Raw genomic sequence first — 19,991 nt, 5'->3', positions numbered from 1 at the left:
TTCCATAAAGATACGCAGGTTTGATGTCGATATGTCTCACCTGCATTTGTTGTTGACTTGCCAGAATAAGAACGGTGCGGAAAGTAGTTTGCTTTACCACAGGAGCGAATACTTGATCGTAGTCGGACCCAAATTTTTGGGAGAATCCCTGCGCAACTAGTCTGGCTTTAAAACGTACCACTTTTCCAGATTCGTCTTCCTTCCTTTTAAATACCCACCTGCATCTGATGGCCTTCCGTCCAGGAGGAAGATGTGTAAGCTCCCACGTCTCATTCTCTCGGAGAGATTCCATTTCTTCTTGCATAGCTACCTTCCATTCCTTACTGTCAGCACTACTTAAAGCTTCAGTGAACGTTCTTGGATCTGCAGATGGACCTGATGCTATACCAATCATCAACCTTTCCGGTGCTACGCCAAAATTGGAACGACTTAACCTCCGTACTGAATCCTGTGCAATAGAATTTTCACTTTGTACTGGAACGCAATCAGCAGCCGCTTCATCTTCATCATCAGAGTAGAATTCATCCTGGAAGTCTTCATAACTCTGCTTCACCACTGGAACTGTTATCTCACTGAGTACTGCAACTTCCCCAGATCCATTGGCCTCTTTTTCAAGGTATCTTGAAGTACCACCAGCTACCGTTTTGCCTTCGTCGGACATTTCCATGAATTTAACATCTCTGCTTATTACAATCTGCCCGGTTTTAGTATTTAAAAACCTATAAGCCTTGCTCTCAGAGGAGTAACCGACGAATGTCATTTTAACCGCTTTCACGTCGAATTTCTTCCGCTTTTGAGTAGGCGTCCAAACGTAAGCACCGCAGCCAAACACTTTCATATACTTAAGATCTGGCTTTGTCCCAAACCATATTTCGAATGGTGTGCCATTTATCGCTGTTGAAGGTAGCCGATTCTGTATATAAGCCGCTGTGTTAACTGCTTCCGCCCAAAAACGTCGAGGCATTCCCGCATCTAGCAACATGCAAAGAGCCATCTCATTCAAGGTCCTGTTTTTCCGCTCAGCGACTCCGTTCTGCTGCGGAGCATATCCAGCAGTGCATTCGGCTTTGATACCTTCCTCTTTGTAGAACTGACGAAGAGCATTGGATGTATACTCTCCTCCTCTATCTGACCGGATAACCTTTGGCTTTTTACCAAACTGATTTTGAGTGAATCGTACATATTCACGGATTTTATCTGCTACGTCGGACTTCTCTTTGAGGAAATACACCACCGTATAACGACTATGATCATCAATCATTGTCATGTAGTATTTGCAACCTCCAGGCGTCAAAGTCATAGGACCAGCCACATCGGTATGGACAATGTCAAGTACATCCACAGACCTTTTCTATGCTGCCAGCGGGAATGGGGGCCGCGCCATTTTCCCTTCGACACAGCATTCGCAGGTTTGAGCTATACCACACTTTCTTACTTTCATACCGGAAGCTAAGCTTTTGCGTTCAATTTCACTAAGCACGTCTGGATCTCTATGCCCAAGCCTTCTATGCCAAAGTTGCTGGCAATCCTCGTTGTGTCGAGACTGCTCCACCATCAGCAGTGTTTCCTTTTCACCGTACAACTTCAACCGATAAAGACCACCAACTCCGTTCGCCATAGCTATAATCTTGCCATTGAACACCAATTCACAGCGATCTGCATTAAATCTGGCACAAACACCTTTCTTCGCCAATTTTGTAACCGATATAAGATTGCCTTCCAGGTCGGGAGCATAAATAACATCTGTCAGAGTTACGGTGATTTGTTCTCCAACCTCATTAACGCACGGGATCGTACAGTCGCCTACACCTTTGGTACGAAGCGGTTTGCCATCGGCCGTTGAAATTACAGGATGCACACTTTTATCTAAACGCACGAACGATTCGATATTGTTTGCCAAATGAGCAGTCGCGCCCGAATCAATCACCCACGCATTTGAAATTGTTTCACTATTTCGAACCATAAACGTGAACGACTCTTTTTGGCCGTTTTCGCGCACTGTTTTAGCCTTTTCTTTCGGCTTTTTCTTCTCACCTCTTTCCGCTAACGTCGCCTTGCAGTTCCGCTTCCGATGTCCTGGTTTACCGCAGTTGTAGCAGATAAGATTTTTGTGTTGATTGCTGCCGATTTTTAACACCTGCTCTTCCGATTCCCTTTTCTGCTTACTCAGCTTCTCTGCTAGATCAGCGAGTTTCACCTTCACCATTTCAAGCGTCAGTTCCTCCTCGTTTCGAGCTTCTAACGCTATAGTCAGCGGATCGAACGACTCTGGCAACCCTCTCAAAATCAAAGCAACCTTGAGACATTCCGTCATTTCGAATCCGGAATTTTCCAACCGAGCATAATACTTCTCGATTTCCGCGAGATACAAATCAATGTTTTCGCCTTCTTTGTAATTCTGGTTAGTAATCTGCTTCAATAACGTTACCTTTTGGCCTAAAGAAGTTTTATTGTGCTTCTCCTTTAGCGCCGTCCATGTTGCTCTTGCCGTAGTTTTGGCTCGGATTATACCGAACTGGCCCTCTTCCACCATCAGCTGAACTGTAGCTAGTGCCCGTTCGTCGCCATCCTTCCAGGCGTCAGTTAACGGTTCCGGTGGAGTCCCTGGCTCAACATACTTCCACAACTGTTCCCGCCGCAACAATGCTTGGACCGAGAAGGACCACGCAGGATAATTACCGTTGTTCAACTTCGCTATTCTCGTTAATTCCATCTTCAAGATTTTCTAAAGAACTGCTTCGCTTCAAAATCTTTGAATTTTCCTTATCTGTTCCAGATTACGCTCTGGGCCCATAACCTGTTCGCGGGAATTGAGTTTGGACCGGAACAGATTTCGGAGGAATTGAAAACTGCTTCTTGTATGTTCGAGCAACTGGTAACGAATAAAAAGTTTTTCTCTTTATTATAAATTATTAACAAATTAGGTTACTAAGGTAACAAATAATGTTGCTAGCGTAGCATTACTCTAGCAACCGGTGATGTTGGTACAGGGTAGCACTCAACAGTTTCCTCCACCACCTACACTAGCTTACAAGCAGCAGCGGCAGTGCCAGTGACTATAAAATGGTACACTTGGTTCGCCGTCTGCTCATTTATCGCACGATCGCACTGACGGACGGTCAGTATTTATCATCGACGGCTATTGGTGGCGAAACCAACGGCATTTGGCGGCAACACCGACACCGACCGACATATCATGGTAAACATGGAAAATGCTTGCTCATTCAGCGTCGGATTATCATTTGAGCAGCAGCAGCAGTCGATCTGGTTTCCCCCAACACCTACACTAGCTTACAAGTAGCAACGGCAGTGCCAGTGTCTATAAAATAGCACACTAGGTTCGCCGTCTGCTCATTTATCGCACGATCGCACTGACGGACGGTCAGTATTTTGATAAAACTAATCCATTTCTACTTTACAGTGATTTGGTATTTCCTATTACTCCTGTATTAGCGGGCAACCATTATCATAGAGTCTAAAGGACGGAATAGCGACATCCATCTATATATTGGCAACAGTAAATATAGTACTGATTTTTAAGAAGTGCTATCAACTCAAACATAGTTCTTTTCAGGGCCACCAAACAATTTCAAACGGTTTTTTTCAAAACCACCATTGATTCAATGAAGAATTAAATCAGAATATTTCGCTTTTCTTTTACAAATAAACACTCAAACAATGATACTCACAGATACTCAAATATGCATATGCCATAAATGCAGTTTGCATTAGTCTTTGATCTAATGATCAGACATAAAGTTATACTTCATCGATTAAAACATGTTATCAATGTAATGAGTATTATATGATACAGTCCTACGTCACCCTTTCGTACAACCCTTAGGGCTGTATATCTTGTAGTTTTTTCCTGTTAATGTCGGATCAAGTCGATGAGCGTCAGGGAGTTAGATATAAATCTCACCTACGCATCGTTTCCATTTTCATGCGCAAAGAATTTTTATTTTTGTCAATTAAACTAGATAACACTAAGATTTGGTCAAGTTCTGTTGAGACGGATAATTCTGTCCAGTTGGGAGAGATTTAATTTCCCATGTCGTGGCCAAATGTTTGTTTATCATTATTTTTACTAAAGCTAAAAAAACTTAATTTGATATTGCGGGGCTCGGTTGTGCTCGAAATGGTAACGAAAACTTGGTAATGTTTCTGATGCTGGCATGTTTGGTAATAACGTTATATCATCTCCTTTTATTGCATAATCTTTCAACAGAGAAGCTGTGCCAAATATTTGTGTAATTTTTTAAGGGTTATTAAAATAAGTTGGCTGAAACGTTAACTTTTTTCTACAATTTCACCAAAAAACGTCAATCAAAATCGGATAAGAAAATAAATGCTTTTCCGTTAAAATTGTTGAACACTGACTGCTGCCATGCTCTGGAAATAATATCGATTCTCAGCATTTTCCTGCTAAGCGCACAAGAGGCACTGATTTGTTCTCTCTGCCGGATCCCAGTACGAATTTATCGCACGACGTCGGGTCGTATGCAAGCAAAAGATTGGCTTAAGTCGGACGACGTTCGTCCAACAATTCTTACTGAGCTTTCCTTCGAAAAGCGAAGAAATTTTTTCTTTTGCAATGCTTTGTTGTCTTGCTCTGCCTCGAAATAAGTATCTATTTTGTCGCATCTTTCTTTTTTGGTTGGAGTACTACAAAATTCTCTCAAGGTCTCAAACAAATCGTTTCAGTTGAGTCGTTGTAAGAGAAACCAGCATTTGGTACCATTCGGAGACAGAGTAAATGGTCGAACAGAAAATGAGAGCACTTGATCGCTGTGAGAAGCAGATTTCTCTCTGATTCCTCTGTCCTCTGTTTGTGGATTAAGATGAGCAAAAACAAGACTTTGTTCATCCACTGATATTGAAATTGCACTTGCTTTATCTGTTCTTTAGTGATACCAATTGTCCAGGGCCTGGACTACGGTGTTTCGTTTTGGTTGTAATAATAAACCTGTTTATAGGCATGTATTTATCTAATGAGTTCGTAGTGAACACAAACAAACAATATTAAACATTCCAACCGCGTCATTACAGTTTAGAAAGTAGTTCAGTAAATTTGATTTCTCTGGTTTAGCTTATAATGAGCAGGAAATATATTCGGCATAGTTGACATTTAACCTTAGAAGGGTGCGCAAAAGTGCGACGGGATGGAAGGGGGTTTTTATGTGTTTTTCATTCACCGTTCCATTTGGAATAGTTTTCCACTGAAGGATTACCCAATCCTGCTCGAGAAGATTTCGCCTTTCGTAGCGAAATGAATCTATGTCTAAATCGCAGCTAGACTACATAAGCACGCTGTAACCCATTACTCACTCAAAATCCCATTTTTATGCTTGATCAATCGCAAAAACTATGGTTTCGCGCGGGACTGAACTACCACCATCTTCAAGCCGAAACCAGCGAACCGAATCCGGATTCAATTGGTAGCGGATTGACGCTGCTGTGTCGGCGGAGTGTATCGCCGTAACAAAACCTATCTCGTTCGTATAATTTTCTCCATCGAGAGAATAAATCGCTAATTTAAGCTAAATTATGTATATCGCCCGGCAATTTATGACATTAAGATTGTTCCCGCTCGGTGCCGCTTCGTCCTGTAGAAGAGGACGTTCTGCTTCGCCCTTTCCCCGTGTGTTCTATGCTATCCAGCCACAATATGACTTGTGAATCACGGAGCCAAAAACGGCTCTGTCTATCGCACCGCGAATCCACGACGCTCAGACGTAAACTTTTGTTCTAGGCTTTTACGATCCACTTCAATTACTTTGCAGGCACTTTTTTTTTTCGGTGGACATTTTTCTTCAGGCGGGCTTTTTTATGGCCACACGCAGCACCTCACACCAGACTATTTCTGGGAACCGCTTGCTGACTTCGTTTGCAAGAAAAGAATGCCAACGGAAGGCTCATCATTCTGAAGGGGATCGTTCCTAGCGGTCGTTCATCTAGTGAAAGCAGAATTTCTAGAGGTCACCATACTCGGACTTCAAGCGGATTTACGACCGAGCAGGGCATAAATCATCACCAATAAATTATAATTTCTTACATGTAGAACAACCATCTATAATTCAGTGAAGACTGCTGCCGAAATATGAGCTGAAACCTAGATTATTGTGTGCCCGAGTGACCCGCTGTAAGCTAAGGTGACCATGTCGGCAAGTTTCTGCAGCGTGGCCGAAATGGTTAATCAGATAGCGGAATAATTGATTTGATTTATTAGGTCTAATTAGTGCAAGCAACAACAGCAACCCTGCAACAGAGAGGTTTTTCTTTGCCCGGAATTGGGTTACGATCATTTTGGAAGGAACGATCTCTGGAGTTAAATTTATATTCAATATGTGCCTTTACTCAAGTCTCAACCTTTAACAGAGAATATGTTCTGACTGAAAACTCTACAATCCAACTATGTTCTGTTCGCCGAGTTTTCCGACCCCAACGTTCACTTACTGCTATCTCACCCGTTGATCCGCTGAATTTTCACTTGAACATAAAAACATCGTAAAATTTCCAAAGCATATTATCACGAGAGAATTGCCGCGAGGCGTTAACGCCACCGGCATTGTCATGCTGCTGCTGCTGCAAGCTCGCTCAGCTCTTATAGCCACGATGAGAAACAACACGAAGTATTCTTGTAATCATGCCGTAACGGCCGTTTCGCAGGACAGGAAACCGAACAGGAATTACCGAATTTAATGCTGGCAGTCACGATTTTCAGATTTGTCACAAGTGTAGTACCGACCGGGATAATGTCCACCTTTACCTCGCGCGCTGGTGTAATAAATAATTTTTACTCGCGTCGCCTCACCTGAACGGCTCGCGGGGTAAGCTTAACTGGACATCACCCACAACCGCGATAGTATCGAGCGTGTGGTAATTCGGGCCATAAAATTAGTATTAAGTCGTAAAAATACACAATCGATTGTGGTTCATCTATGAATAATAAAGGTATGTTTGTAATTTTGTACCGATGGCGATGGTTTGGTTGTCACAAATGCTGTAATATTAGTTGAAAGATCAAGAACTTAAAGTTAAAATAAGATTTCGCTGTCTGAAATGATTCGGTGACTTTAACACATTTATTTTCCCAGTTCCACTTCAGACGAACCAAGTTACAGGAATGTGCGCGGGATGATAATTTATTTCAATTTACTTAAGTAATTTCCCAGATGATGCTAGGGTGGTCAACATCAATTTAATTGAACTATTTAGGTTATATTATTTGAGCGAAATAATTAGCAGCCTACTGATCAAATCAATATTTTCCAAAACTGCCCAATTATTTAATCATTTCTATACCTACCCTAACCTAACGCTGTCTCTTGGCTTTTGTCTCTCACTCTGCTTCCAGATGGTGAACCGATCAAGCTTCCGGAAAATTTAGAAAGTTTACCACGGGCTGACCATTTCCCAAACCAGCGACATCGGTGGAATACTAATGAGGTGAGTAAATGCCAAGAATTTTACGCCCGGCGTTGTTTTTATCCGTTTATGGCATCAACGGAACGATCGAAATCGGTGCGAGTTGCACTGGTGAAGGGAAGAGTTGAAACGTTACTTCCCCCGCCGACAATCGACAGCCAGCCATTCGAGGAGGGTAGCCTTAGTCCTACCGAAAGAAGAAAAACAAAAAAAAAATGGTTTCGACTGACTGGACTGGAACAATCTGGCTGGCGGCGGAATTTCTTTTCCTGTACTAGGAAAAAAAGCAACACACTAAACAGAAGAAAGAAGAAAAAAAACACCACACAAAACGGAAAAGATCAAGAGTCAAGAGTTTAATATTGGGTGGAATTGTTTTATATTTTATTGGATTACCGTCTTTTGGTTGAATGAAGCCTTGTTATTCGTGCTAGATGAGTTCATATATGTGCATGTATGTGCACTTGTATGTGGGTTTCTGTTTTCCGGTTTTTTTTCTGGCGAAACTGGCTCAATCCGTACGACGATACGGACGTACGGTTCAAATTGAGCTCTGCCTGAGTTGCTTTTCCTCGGAACGCACCTTCCCCATTCCCGACTGGAAAAGTGGGCTAGTTTATTTCGCCTAAAAGGTTAACTCGTTTTGTTTTGCCTTCTCGTTACCGGCACTTGAGTTCCTATTTATTCTTTATTTTGTTGCACACGTATGGAGAGTGAATAGGACCAACCTGTTATTATTGTTTTAAAAATAACTCTGATGATCTATTGCAGTTTGAAGGTTCAGTCTTCCCATACGATGGTTTATTATAGAATGATGTGGAATTATTTGATTTTATTCCGAGCTTTATCAGTAAAAATGCATTTACCATAAATGGAAAATTATCCTAGCCCTAGCCCTAGCCCAAGCCCTAGCCCTAGCCCTAGCCCTAGCCCTAGCCCTAGCCCTAGCCCTAGCCCTAGCCCTAGCCCTAGCCCTAGCCCTAGCCCTAGCCCTAGCCCTAGCCCTAGCCCTAGCCCTAGCCCTAGCCCTAGCCCTAGCCCTAGCCCTAGCCCTAGCCCTAGCCCTAGCCCTAGCCCTAGCCCTAGCCCTAGCCCTAGCCCTAGCCCTAGCCCTAGCCCTAGCATTTCGCATTCACCATCTCAAGTGCAGTTGCGGTCAGCTTACTAACTGTCTAACTGACTTATGGTATAGTCCGAAGTATCGATTATATGACAATTCCAGAAGTGGCCTCTATATCCCTCAGTTTTGGGTTGTCACTCACACCCGCTGCTTGAGTGTCATTGTTGATGTCACACATCCAACGGGTGCAAGGTCTGCCTCGAAATTGATGGGAGGCGAACCAGCCGCAGGCTGAAAATCTCTAAAATATACAATAAGTTGCCGGTCTCTTTCGGATTTCCTGTTGAATATTTTGTTGGCTGCCAACTGCCAGCAGACTCGCACCCACACTCTTTCGGTTAGTATCCGAATGTTTTACTCATTAAACACCTGCCACCCGTTATATTAGGTAGTCTAATTTTGTTTTCTTTTCCCAATTCTATCATCCCCCGTATATACGCTTCACTATGCGACACACCCTTCCTATACGACGATATTATTTTTGTATGACTGCCATTTTTGTTTCTGCCACCGAGAAGATAGACTTTTATCTACTCTGTCAGTGTGATAGAAACAAGCACGGGAAATGGTGGAATTGGGAGAATAAAACAAAATTTGATATTAGACTAACAGTAGTGGCAGTAGGTTGTTCAGTTGTATCCCTGCTCCACAATTCATCCTCTAGTTAAGGATTGATCACAGGATTTTACGCTTAAAGACACCAGGCTAACGGCTAACACCATCATTTTCTAATGTCCTTAATGTAGCTAGGAAAACAATTGACCACTTCAAAAATATTTTCGTCTATCAACATCCGAAGTGCTACCCAGCCACCAAGTATTTTATTTTAGCAGACAATCACAATTCTCACAGCTTCCTTCTTGAGAGACTTGAAAGTTTCTTTTACTGCCTAACGGTTAACGTCAATCTGCCCGATAACTTATTACGCATTACTGAATCGAACGCTGCCTCGAATTCTCTAATCAAATGGTTGGTTTGCAAGTGGAATTTTCGAAATTCGCCGAAGATCTGCTGCAAGGTGAAGGCTTGGTCCGTTGACTCTCGAAAGCCACATTGGAATTCATCTACAAAAGGTTTTCGTCACAACCACATTCTCCGGTGCAGAATTTTTTAATGCCAAAGCGAGACGGATTTTACGAGTCGATGATCCTTTTTGAAGATCGGGAATATGGGACCTTTCAACTTACCTACCAGCACCTCAGACCATACCCATAATATGATCCAATGGATTATACAATACATTTTTACTATTTTTTTCCGCCTATTTCTGTCTACTGGAAGATTTCCTAGAGCTAGGCAGCAGGCGTTTTGTTTCCGGTTCACATAACAGGGGATCGACCGAATGTTGACAACTATCGAGAAATTTCAGTGTCATGCGATGCGTCAATAAGCCAAAATTTACACAAGCTAATCGCAATATGCCAACAAGCCATTGCAGATGAGCACATGGAGGTGTTCCTTTACTGCGAATCTACTTTGTTTTGCAAGCTACGTAACTCACAGCTTTATTACACGGTTTCAAACGCGATCTTTACAGATCTATCCGCTGCCTTCGACAAGGTTAATCATCGGTCGCTAAATTAAATCCGTACGGCTTTAGTGGCAATCTGTTAAGCCGGCTAGGTTCTTACCAAGACGGACCCATAAATGTGAAAATCGATGACGAGATCTCTGATTCATTCCCCGCTATTTCCGGGATTGCGCAGGGCAGTCATCTGTGCCCATTAGTATCTGTCTTGTATTTCAACGATATGATTTGCACAGTACAATGTCCAAGACTCGCTTTTGCGGATGATTTGCAGCATGATCCCTAATACTTATTATCGCATTATTTCTTCAACAACAACGTGACATGTTCCCCAACTAATACGGTTGTTACAAAGTCGTTGTGGTAACCAAAATATGACTAATTTTAGTCGTAATTCGGTTGCTTCAACTGAATGGACCTAAAGTGTGCTACTTGGGTCGCTAACGCTAACACCAGATCAACTTAAACATACCATTAATAGTGTTGCGAAGGTTTCCTTTGCTTTTTCGTCGCATCAACTGCAGTGCTACCACTGCTATCTCTGGTCTGCAAAGTTCATTCAACCGAGCATCGACAGTGTTCAAATTTCAACTGGCACAGTAAGCATTGGGTTCTAAAATTATCTCAATACATCGATGGTTGCAGTATTAGGTGTTAATGGTCATTAGGGTAATGTTACTTGTTAGTAAAGTACTAAAGGAATAAAGCTGGCCGCACCAGGCTTTCGAAAATTCGGCAGGAATGGTGTCTTTCATAGCTGTTTTATTGTTTTTCTGCTCGTCCACTTGAACACTTGAAATATTATTTCCAACGCCTTGCCACCTCCGATCTCTCGATAGTCAGATTCCTCTCCAGGTTGCACGTAATGGAAGTTTATGATCAGTATTATCGTGTCATAGAAGCTTCTGGTATCGAAGCAAACACCCACCTTAACAAGAATGCTGTTCATGTACTGACGTTGATGACGGACGGACGGACGGACGGTTCATGTACTGACGGCGATGAAGTCTCTTTTCGGAAATTCTAGCCTCTTGGTATTGCTCCATGCTATGACCCTTCACAGTTGTACCCAGCGACTCATGTATGCACCGCACCAGGTGCTTTTGATACTTGAACGGAGTGTAGGTGCTATGTACTGGCTCGCTATCTGAGAAGGAAAGAATCCGAACGTGGTGCTTTGGTCTTTGGCTCGGTTCCAATGAGCACGGTGCCAGTCAACTTTGCATGATTTCGTTTTTCGTTATTTTCTATCCTACCTATTGATATTTTGTGATACATGTCTGGGTTGTAAAGAAACTCGGGCTCGGTACTCCGGCTCCGTACCCAGACTCCGTACACAAGCTCGATATGGTCCGGTAAACTGGTAAAGTTGGTAATCGGACTGATACGGTAAAACCTTACATATTTTTGAACGGTACTGTGTGCCTCTGATAAATGAATGTGAATGGATATTGCCCGGTTCTGGCAAGGTGTCGCACGGTGCGCTCTGAACACATATTGCATTGCACTGTACTAACGAAATTGGCTGCCAGGTGCACTATTATATTTGTTTCCGTAGCGAGTCGGATAAATGGACCGAAGCCAAGAGCATGGTAGCCATGCATGGATCACAATATTTTGGCACGGCTTGCAGTGCTGTCAATATGTTTTTTACAAGTCTGTTTCGTGGTACTGTGCAACTGATGGTGTCGCAAGTGTGCTTCCACTGCTCGTTCAGATTCTCTCCCGTGATTATTCTGTAGCAACTCTCTCCGCTGATAACAGCTGCATCTTTCTTGTTGGTTTCGACTCATATATGGTGGACAACCGGGCACGTATCTTGCTTGTTACGAGATAGTGATCAGAGTCTGATATAAATCAATGAGCAAAGGTAAGGTGGCAAATTATCCGGATTACTCTATGGGTTCTGCGGGGGAGGCGTTTCTAGATGCACCCGATGCTCCTAGAACAAAGTTCAAACTGCGGAAAGTACACAACACAGCATGATAGAGCATCACTGAGCCAAGAAAAGGGTTTGCAATGTATCTGGGTTCCGAAATTCCGGTTCAATTGACCGACAAGGTCTGGTTATGTTACAAAATTACTACCGTGCTGATTCAGCTCTTGCAATCTCAAGCAGTTCGTTTTGGTATTGATTTTTGTGCAGATTTTAGTATAGTCAGTATAAAATGATTTCATACGAAGTGGCCAGTTATGAAGTTCGAAAATAGTTTAACAATGGTCCTAGAATGCTGCCCTGAGGCACTCCAGAGTAGTTTTTGAACTAGCCAGATAAGATGCACCCAGTTTCACAAATATTTGGCTGTTTTATATATGCCGTTAAATTTGCAGAAGCTGCCAATTCGTGGTTGAAGAATTATTAAATTACAAACAAGAATATTCGTCCCCACCTACCAATCATCGCCATTCGACAGAAAGTATTCTACGACCATTTTTATTCCCTCAAGAATGCGACGCGAAAAACCTGAACCGAAAGTTTTTGCACTTCTAAACTCTACAATTCGGAGCAGATTGATCTGCCTCCATGCACTCAGCGATTTCCGGTTTTCAGTTTTTACTGCTTTTGGATAACACCTTTTCCGGGAAGAAGCGATTCCGCCCCATTCGCAGACGGTGGAATGCGCCCCCGAAAGGCCGAAACAAAACGCGCCCGGAATGCAACAAACCGCTGCCTTTTCTTCCACAACGCCACAACACCATCATCATGCATTATTGGTTACTCTCAAATGGCATTATTCCTATCCCCGAGTGGCATACACACACATACACACGTTCTGCCATGTGGTCTGGAAGAATTGCTTTCGTTGCTCGTTTATGCGATGTAAGTAAATAGCCGTAAGGCCTAGATACACCCACCACTACATAGACGGGGCGGTTAGCATTCGGGAGGTAAGTGCGAAGCATGGAAAGTACCGCTCGATCACACATGGGGTGTTTTCCAATGTTCGCTTGTTACGCGAGCTGAAGTGGAAAATGTGTGTACGCGAGCAATAATAAAATCGGAAAAAGGATTACCGACCGGTCGGTCAGGAACGAAGGGAACCTGCCGACGGAACGACGGGTCATTTTGGTGGCAGACTCGAGTAACCGGATGTGTGGTTGTAACATCCTTTTGCCCATCTGCCGACCGGAGGCGCTACCGGTGGTAGTTGGCACCTTACTGGGTGCTATTATTGCACTGACTGGTGCGCTGACTTCCAGGGCCAGTTGGGCATCGCCGGCCAGACCGGCGGAGGGGAGCTCGTAATGGGGTGAGAAAAGTCCTAAATGAGCTTCACACTCAATTTTCCCGCAAAATGACTCTGTATGGCTTCCGAGGGAGGATGTGCACGAGTTCACCGAAGAGGGTAGTATTTTTTTGCCGCTTCCAAGTGGTAATAACATATTCTCCTTTGTTTTCTGCTCTAATTTAAAGATAATTTGTACAATATCGTTGCAACTGGTGTGAAACCGTAGTTAATGTTGTTTTGCTTCAATATTTTATTGTTCTCCTAACAAAGATACAAAAGATTAAACTTAACCCTGAACAGAACTTATGCAAAGCTCCCGACATTCAATCGCAAAATTGTCCACATTCCTTAGCCGTTAGCCTCTTAATCCAATTTTCCAGACCAAAACAAACCCTCGAGCCAAAGGGAGGAAACCATCAATATTTAGAACTTGTTTATCTATTTTCAATTCACGGCTTCATTCTTGTGGCTGGCATATTTGCAACCGCTTACGCTCGGCCAGAATTGTTTGGCAAACGATTCGTCGGTGCCTTTCTTGGATTGTTTTTGTTGTCCTCGGCCGGCAGGGCAGTGGTTGTGTTTGTATGTGACGTGTGTGTGCTGTACGTGTCTATAATGCACATGGAGCCGCCGCCCTGTGCGCTCGGAAAGAAAGTGGACTTTCTTTATATTGTTGCACTTCCGACTTGCATATCGTAGATTTTGCCAGCCTTTTTGTCGAACGACGACGCTTGACTTGAGCTGTTTATGTGCGGCGTTGGACCATGAGTTTTGCAACTTTACGAGCGTCCCTTTTGGGCTCAGCATGGGCGGCCGGCCGGTCTGCCGGGCCACCCGTCGTCCGTCGTCCTCGTCGTCGTAAAAGGAGAAAGCTGAGAAGCGGTTGTGGCGGGAATTTCTATTGGATTGAAATTGTTCGGTTTTCAAAGGATTGGTTTCTTGACTAGATCAAATCTTTTTATCGGTCTAAAAGAAACAATGAAATTCTGTTTACAAAAGTCGCAATCACATACAGTCGTTCCACAATAATAGGTCACTTAACGTATCGTCGTACCTACTGCAAAATAAATTATTATCCATTCTAAAGCAAGCCGTTCATCACTAGAATCATAGATTAGATTTATTATTTCAAATATATTTTAACCCGTATTTATCTTCAAATTGAATAAATTACTAAAAAAAGTGCGGATCTAACTAGAACCACACTTGGTCGGTATTAAATCAGACCGTACCATGTCGCAAAATCTAAAAAAATGAGTTAAATGCAGCAAACGATTATGAATTTTCTAAGCTATATTTTACTCTAATCAGACTACATAAATGTTGCAAACAGCCAGAGTTATGCGATGACTTCGAACGATCGATAGCTATAAACCATACAGAGCAGGAAACTTTGAACGCGTTTTTCTCTAAATCAGAGTTTTGTCCAATTATGGGTCAAAATTCGCACTGTAACAATTATGGGTTAATTTGATACTTATCCGATATCCCGAACAGGAGCGAAGAGCAAAATAATATAAAAACAATGTCAAACTGTGTTATAATGCTATATTTTGTTACAGAATAGATATGGAGATACATTGATAACACATTTTGTCATTGAGTAGATATTCAAAACAGTGGTTGATGATTGTGAGGAACGTGCTGCTCGAGCCAAAGATACTGATACCAAACACTGAATTCAGTCATGTTATTGCTTTGTTATTCAAATAACACAAGTAGTTATTCTTTTGGCTTTAAAGGAGTAAAATTTTGATATTATGTTTTGTTATTTTACCAACTATGTCAGCCAAATCAAGACCAAATTTTGATATGAGTCATTCGATTTCCAGTAACATATTTTGATATTATTTTACTCTTCGCTCCAGCTCTGGATGCCTCACTGCTTTACAAATTTTGTCGGTTTTTGTGTAGTTCTTCAACAGTACGGACTAAATCGTGTTGAACTCATTGCTTTCTAAGAAAACATTTCCAATAGCTAGTATCAAAATAAATAAAATTTTCGGCTTTAATTTCAACGGTAATGTGTAGAAACAGTGGCCCATTATTGTGTAAAACTTGGAAAATCATGGCACAATTATCACTGTTATTTTCCTTCCAAACTCCATAAAACTTGTAACATGGATTTTTCTCTTGGAGAATGCAAATTCTACCTTTGTTTCGATTCAAACACCATTTTTCAGATGTAATTCTTTTTAATTTACATTTACGAGGCTTACGGATTAGGTTGATAGCTGGATTATGATAGCAAAATGAAAAAAAATCTAAGCATATTTTTTTCGGCGTTCAGGCGTAGGGTATTGTGGTTATCGTCGGGCCACTGTTATGCTCGGGCCATCACGATTTTACAGTTTTAGTAACTCATGATATCTATGATACAACCATTGCAAAACTTTTTACTGTGACGACAAACTTTTCACCACATTGTGAGTTTCAATCGTGTATTCAAAACACCCGTACTGAATTCAGTGACTAAATCTTACAAAAAAAGTTTTCCACGCGCAATGAACTTTTCTTCAAGAAAAGATTCATGAAATGCAATTATCGAGATAAATTTTGAAAATGTATGAAGTGTGTTGTGCTCCACACGAAGACTATAGAAAAATCCCCTCCAGTAAGGTGTTTGGGAAGGCTAAGATGAAATACTAGAAAAGCGCTATTTGTAAAGATCGGGCCACTTGAGTAGTCATGGTTGGGCCACCATAATTTTAAGCGTAGAAGCGCAATAATCGCTAGAGAATGTCAGTCACGTAAAATGTGATGAAATAAAGCAAAATTAATACGATAAAAACCTAGATTTTTGTTGTTTTTTCATTGTAGTTGTACACTTCGGAAAAGGCGATTGTAGCAATATTGATTTTACAAGATCGCCAAAATTTCGCAAAAATGCAGTTAAAAATAGGGTATGTGTACCTATATGAGCCGTTGTTCCCGGAATTCATTCTTTTCATGTCTATATAGAATTTCAATACGTATGTCTTAGATTTTCTGCGGTGGCCCAACCTGTACAACATGGCCCGACTATGACATCATTTTTTGTCTTCACTTAAATGCTTATAACTTTTTTATTTTTCAAGCAGTCAGTTCAAAACTTTTCGGAAATATACTTTATTCTTAGAAATTTGCAACAATGTATTTAGATTTCTAAAATTTCTTTTTGAAACGAAAGTTATGGGCGAATTCCAAAACGTGGCCCAACCACGACGACACTCCCCTACTATTCACTTGTTTAGTTGTACAAGATGAATTTATCTACTATTAAACATCATTTTTCCAATCAATGAGGAATAATAAAACGGAAATAAGCAGTTAAAGCCAAAAATGACTAATAATTGTGTGTGACCCATAATTGCAGAACGACTGATACTTCTCGAATCATCTGCGTGAAAAACAATCGATACTAGGCGATGAGCAGGACCACCATCTTCCCAAGAATGAAGCCTGGGCTCAAATGCCTCAAATATTCGAAACAGTGATTTAATTTTTTTCGTCATCCAGTCTTCGTTATTGATGAGAATTAATACTTATTTGTTTCTAGAATACTGTAAGATCATTCAAGGTGGTTCATAGACCCTTTGATCTTCAGAGCCAATGCATAGAAATCTCATATTTAATTTATGCAATACGCCTGAATTGATGCAATGTACTGCTCATTCTTTGCTTTGCTGCTTCTAGTACAGATGAAATGAGCGTTGTCAATCTCAACACGGAATCATCCACTGTATCTGATTCATGTGAACTATTTGCTACGTTTTTCTCGTCTGTTTTTGTTTGCGATCCTGGACCATCAAGTGCTGGTGATTATGCTACGTTACAGGTCGCAGCCGATTACATCGATTTCGATATCTTTGAAATTTCTCCGGATATGACAACCGCTGCAGCCAATAAATTGAAAACATCGCACTGTGCTGGTCCTGACGGAATTCCTGCCGTTGTCTTTTGCCGTTGCGCCGAAACCTTAGCTGTACCGCTTTGTTGTATTTTCAACTAATCTTTTGCGCAAGGCAAATTTCCTGAGATTTGGAAGCATTCTTATATGTTTCCGGTCTTTAAGAATGGGGATCGCAGAAGTGTCAGAAACTACCGTGGTATTACAAATTTACCTGCTGCCTCGAAATTGTTCGAAATAATTGTGAGTGCCGCATTAATTCAACGTACCAGACACTACATTTCCTCAGACCAACACGGTTTCATTGCTGGCCGTGACTTCAAACACTTTTGGACACATTTGTGAACTGGTGTAAATCAAACTACTTGACTATCAGCACTGCTAAATGTGAGGTAATGACATTTCATCGTATTAAATCGCCGATGGTATTCGATTATAGAATTGACGATCAAATATTAAAAAGGGTTGAATGCGTTAACGATCTTGGTGTCACATTAGACCCGAAAATGGCGTTTGATCGGCATCGTGCGATGATAATTTCAAAAGCAACCCGTCAGCTGGGATTTATCGCCAAAATTGGACGAGATTTCAATGATCCACATTGTTTCAAAGCACTCTATTGCGCGTTAGTCCGTCCGATTCTTGAAAACGCTTGTCTGATTTGGACACCGTACCAGCTCTATTGGAACCTTCGAATTGAACGAGCGCAGAGAAGGTTTATACGATTGGCTCTACGGAATCTACCTTGGCGTGATCCAGATAACTTACCCCCATATCCTGACCGCTGTCGTTTGCTTGGTCTCGATACACTTGAGTGTCGGCGTAAGGTGCAACAGGCGTTGTTCGTGGCCAAACTGCTGAATGGCGAGATTGATTGTCCAAAGTTTTTGTCGCTTCTAAACTTTCGCGCATCTCAAAGGACTCTGAGACCGACGTCACTGCTGACTAACAGATTTCACCGCACTGAATTTGGCCGCAATGAACCAGTGGAATCGTGTATAAAAACTTTCAACCAAGTAGAGGAGTATTTTGAATTCGGTGAACCGTTGAATAAGTTCAAGCCTTTGGTGACAATGCAATTGTCGTAGATTATTATTAGTGTTAATAGTACTTCATTTAGACTTTAAGTCAGATGGGTTGTAAAACAATAAAACAACAGCTTGTGATAAAACAAAACCAACGATTCGGGCGAATCACTTGCGTTCATGTCCGTGTTGTTCTCTACATTCATTCATTCTCGACAATAGAGAACGAAATCGAATGTGAATCATTCATTCGTTTTGAACTGCCAACAACGTTTGCCGTTGAAATAAACGTAAGCATTGCTCCGAAGTTTTAATTCCTTCAACCAGGTTTTAGTTAATTTTAAGAAACAGGCATTTTAAAAATTAAACTTTGAAAACTAAAATAAAGTTTTCGTAAGAAACCCGAGACCGAAAAGCCACATCTTTTAATTAAACTTTGAGATCTAAAATATCAATCAAGAATAAGAAAATTCCCTGACTGGTTAGTCGATCAATCATTCTGCCCAGCAACTCATGAATGAATTATTTTTAAGGGTAGAAAACTGAGAAAGACAAACACTGTTAGTAGTTCAGTAGTTATGTCCAAAAGCTGATTAAATTTCTACTACCAGTGGTAGAACTGTATGCGCTGAAGCAAACGTGGATTAAACTCAAAGCCAAAAGGTTTGATCATACAACTGTCAAGCATACAAGCCGTCATACAACTGATATCAGAATAAGCGAAATAACAAAAACTATAGAGCTCAAGACAGGACAAAGCAGTTTAACTGGCTTGCCGTTCGAAGATATACTCTGTGGCCTACCGATCTCCACGCCATTTAGGTGTTCATCGGAGTGCTGCTTTCACTTTTCGATCACCTCACGGTAGTCCGTCAAAATACTGCCATTCTTATCCTGACATATTGCGGCTTGCACACTTAAATTTTTTTACCGTACTCTGAGCAGCCGAACGTTCGGTAAAATTCGATGGTGCCAATCGACGTTTACGGATCATTAGTAATGTTTGGCATCGTAAAATTTTTTTACCGAACGTACTGCTGCTCAGAGTTCGGTAAACTTTACGATATTTTACCGAACTCGGTACTTTTTTTAAGTGTGTATAGGGCACAAAGCCTTTACGGGATTGTGTTCAGTTTCCATAGAGTGACTATATATAGAGTGGCGACAATGTCAAAATTGGAATGATAATTATCTGTCAGCGTCATTCCAATCGAGCAGACGACCAATCCAACGCGTATGCAGGAAAGAGAAAGAAAATGCGCATTGCATACTTTTGGGATGACATGTCGCCACTCTGTATGTAGTCAGTCTAAGTTTCCAGTAGAACTTTCGCGTTTACAGAGAACAATGAAGCGGCTTCAACTTCGCATAATCGTGCTCTTCCCGGAAGATTTAGGTTCGCTGCATCTTACTTTGTTCGTCCTCTTTCGGCAGTGCAGGCTCGAATCAATGTCTGAAAGAAATCTGATTCCGATACCATGAATAAAGTCATGCAATCATGAAGCTTGAATTACTGTCAAATCATGACTGAGCTGCCATATCAGGCAGCATAAAATCATGAATAGTAGTTCATGATCCTGCGTTGTGTTGTACTGTAAGAAGTTCGTGATATCATGATTATTATTCATGGTGTATTTTCATAAAACCTGATCCTGATATCATGAGTCATTTAGCTCTTTTTGGAGAATAAATTTCTATCCGTGGGTGTAACTGCAAAAAGTAAACAAACCGAGTGAAAGTTATTTTCTGCCAGAGTGTAACACTAGATGTC

The 19,991-nt window shown here is 41.5% G+C and overlaps 1 protein-coding gene across 2 annotated transcripts in view; it reads left to right on the top strand.

Annotated features, from left to right (window-relative positions):
• LOC128737701 (uncharacterized) overlaps positions 1–19,991 on the top strand; it is a 378,170-nt gene that overhangs the window by 272,172 nt on the left and 86,007 nt on the right. For both annotated transcript variants that reach the window (XM_053832397.1, XM_053832396.1), the window contains exon 5: positions 7,358–7,449. In XM_053832397.1, coding sequence (XP_053688372.1) covers positions 7,358–7,449 — 92 coding nt within the window. The remainder of the gene's footprint in view (positions 1–7,357; positions 7,450–19,991) is intronic.

This window comes from Sabethes cyaneus, chromosome 2, assembly GCF_943734655.1.
Source record: "Sabethes cyaneus chromosome 2, idSabCyanKW18_F2, whole genome shotgun sequence".
NCBI classification, from domain to species: Eukaryota; Metazoa; Arthropoda; class Insecta; order Diptera; family Culicidae; genus Sabethes; species Sabethes cyaneus.
The sequence above is the reverse complement of the archived record's forward strand: the minus strand, read 5'-3'. Positions and strand labels throughout refer to the sequence as shown.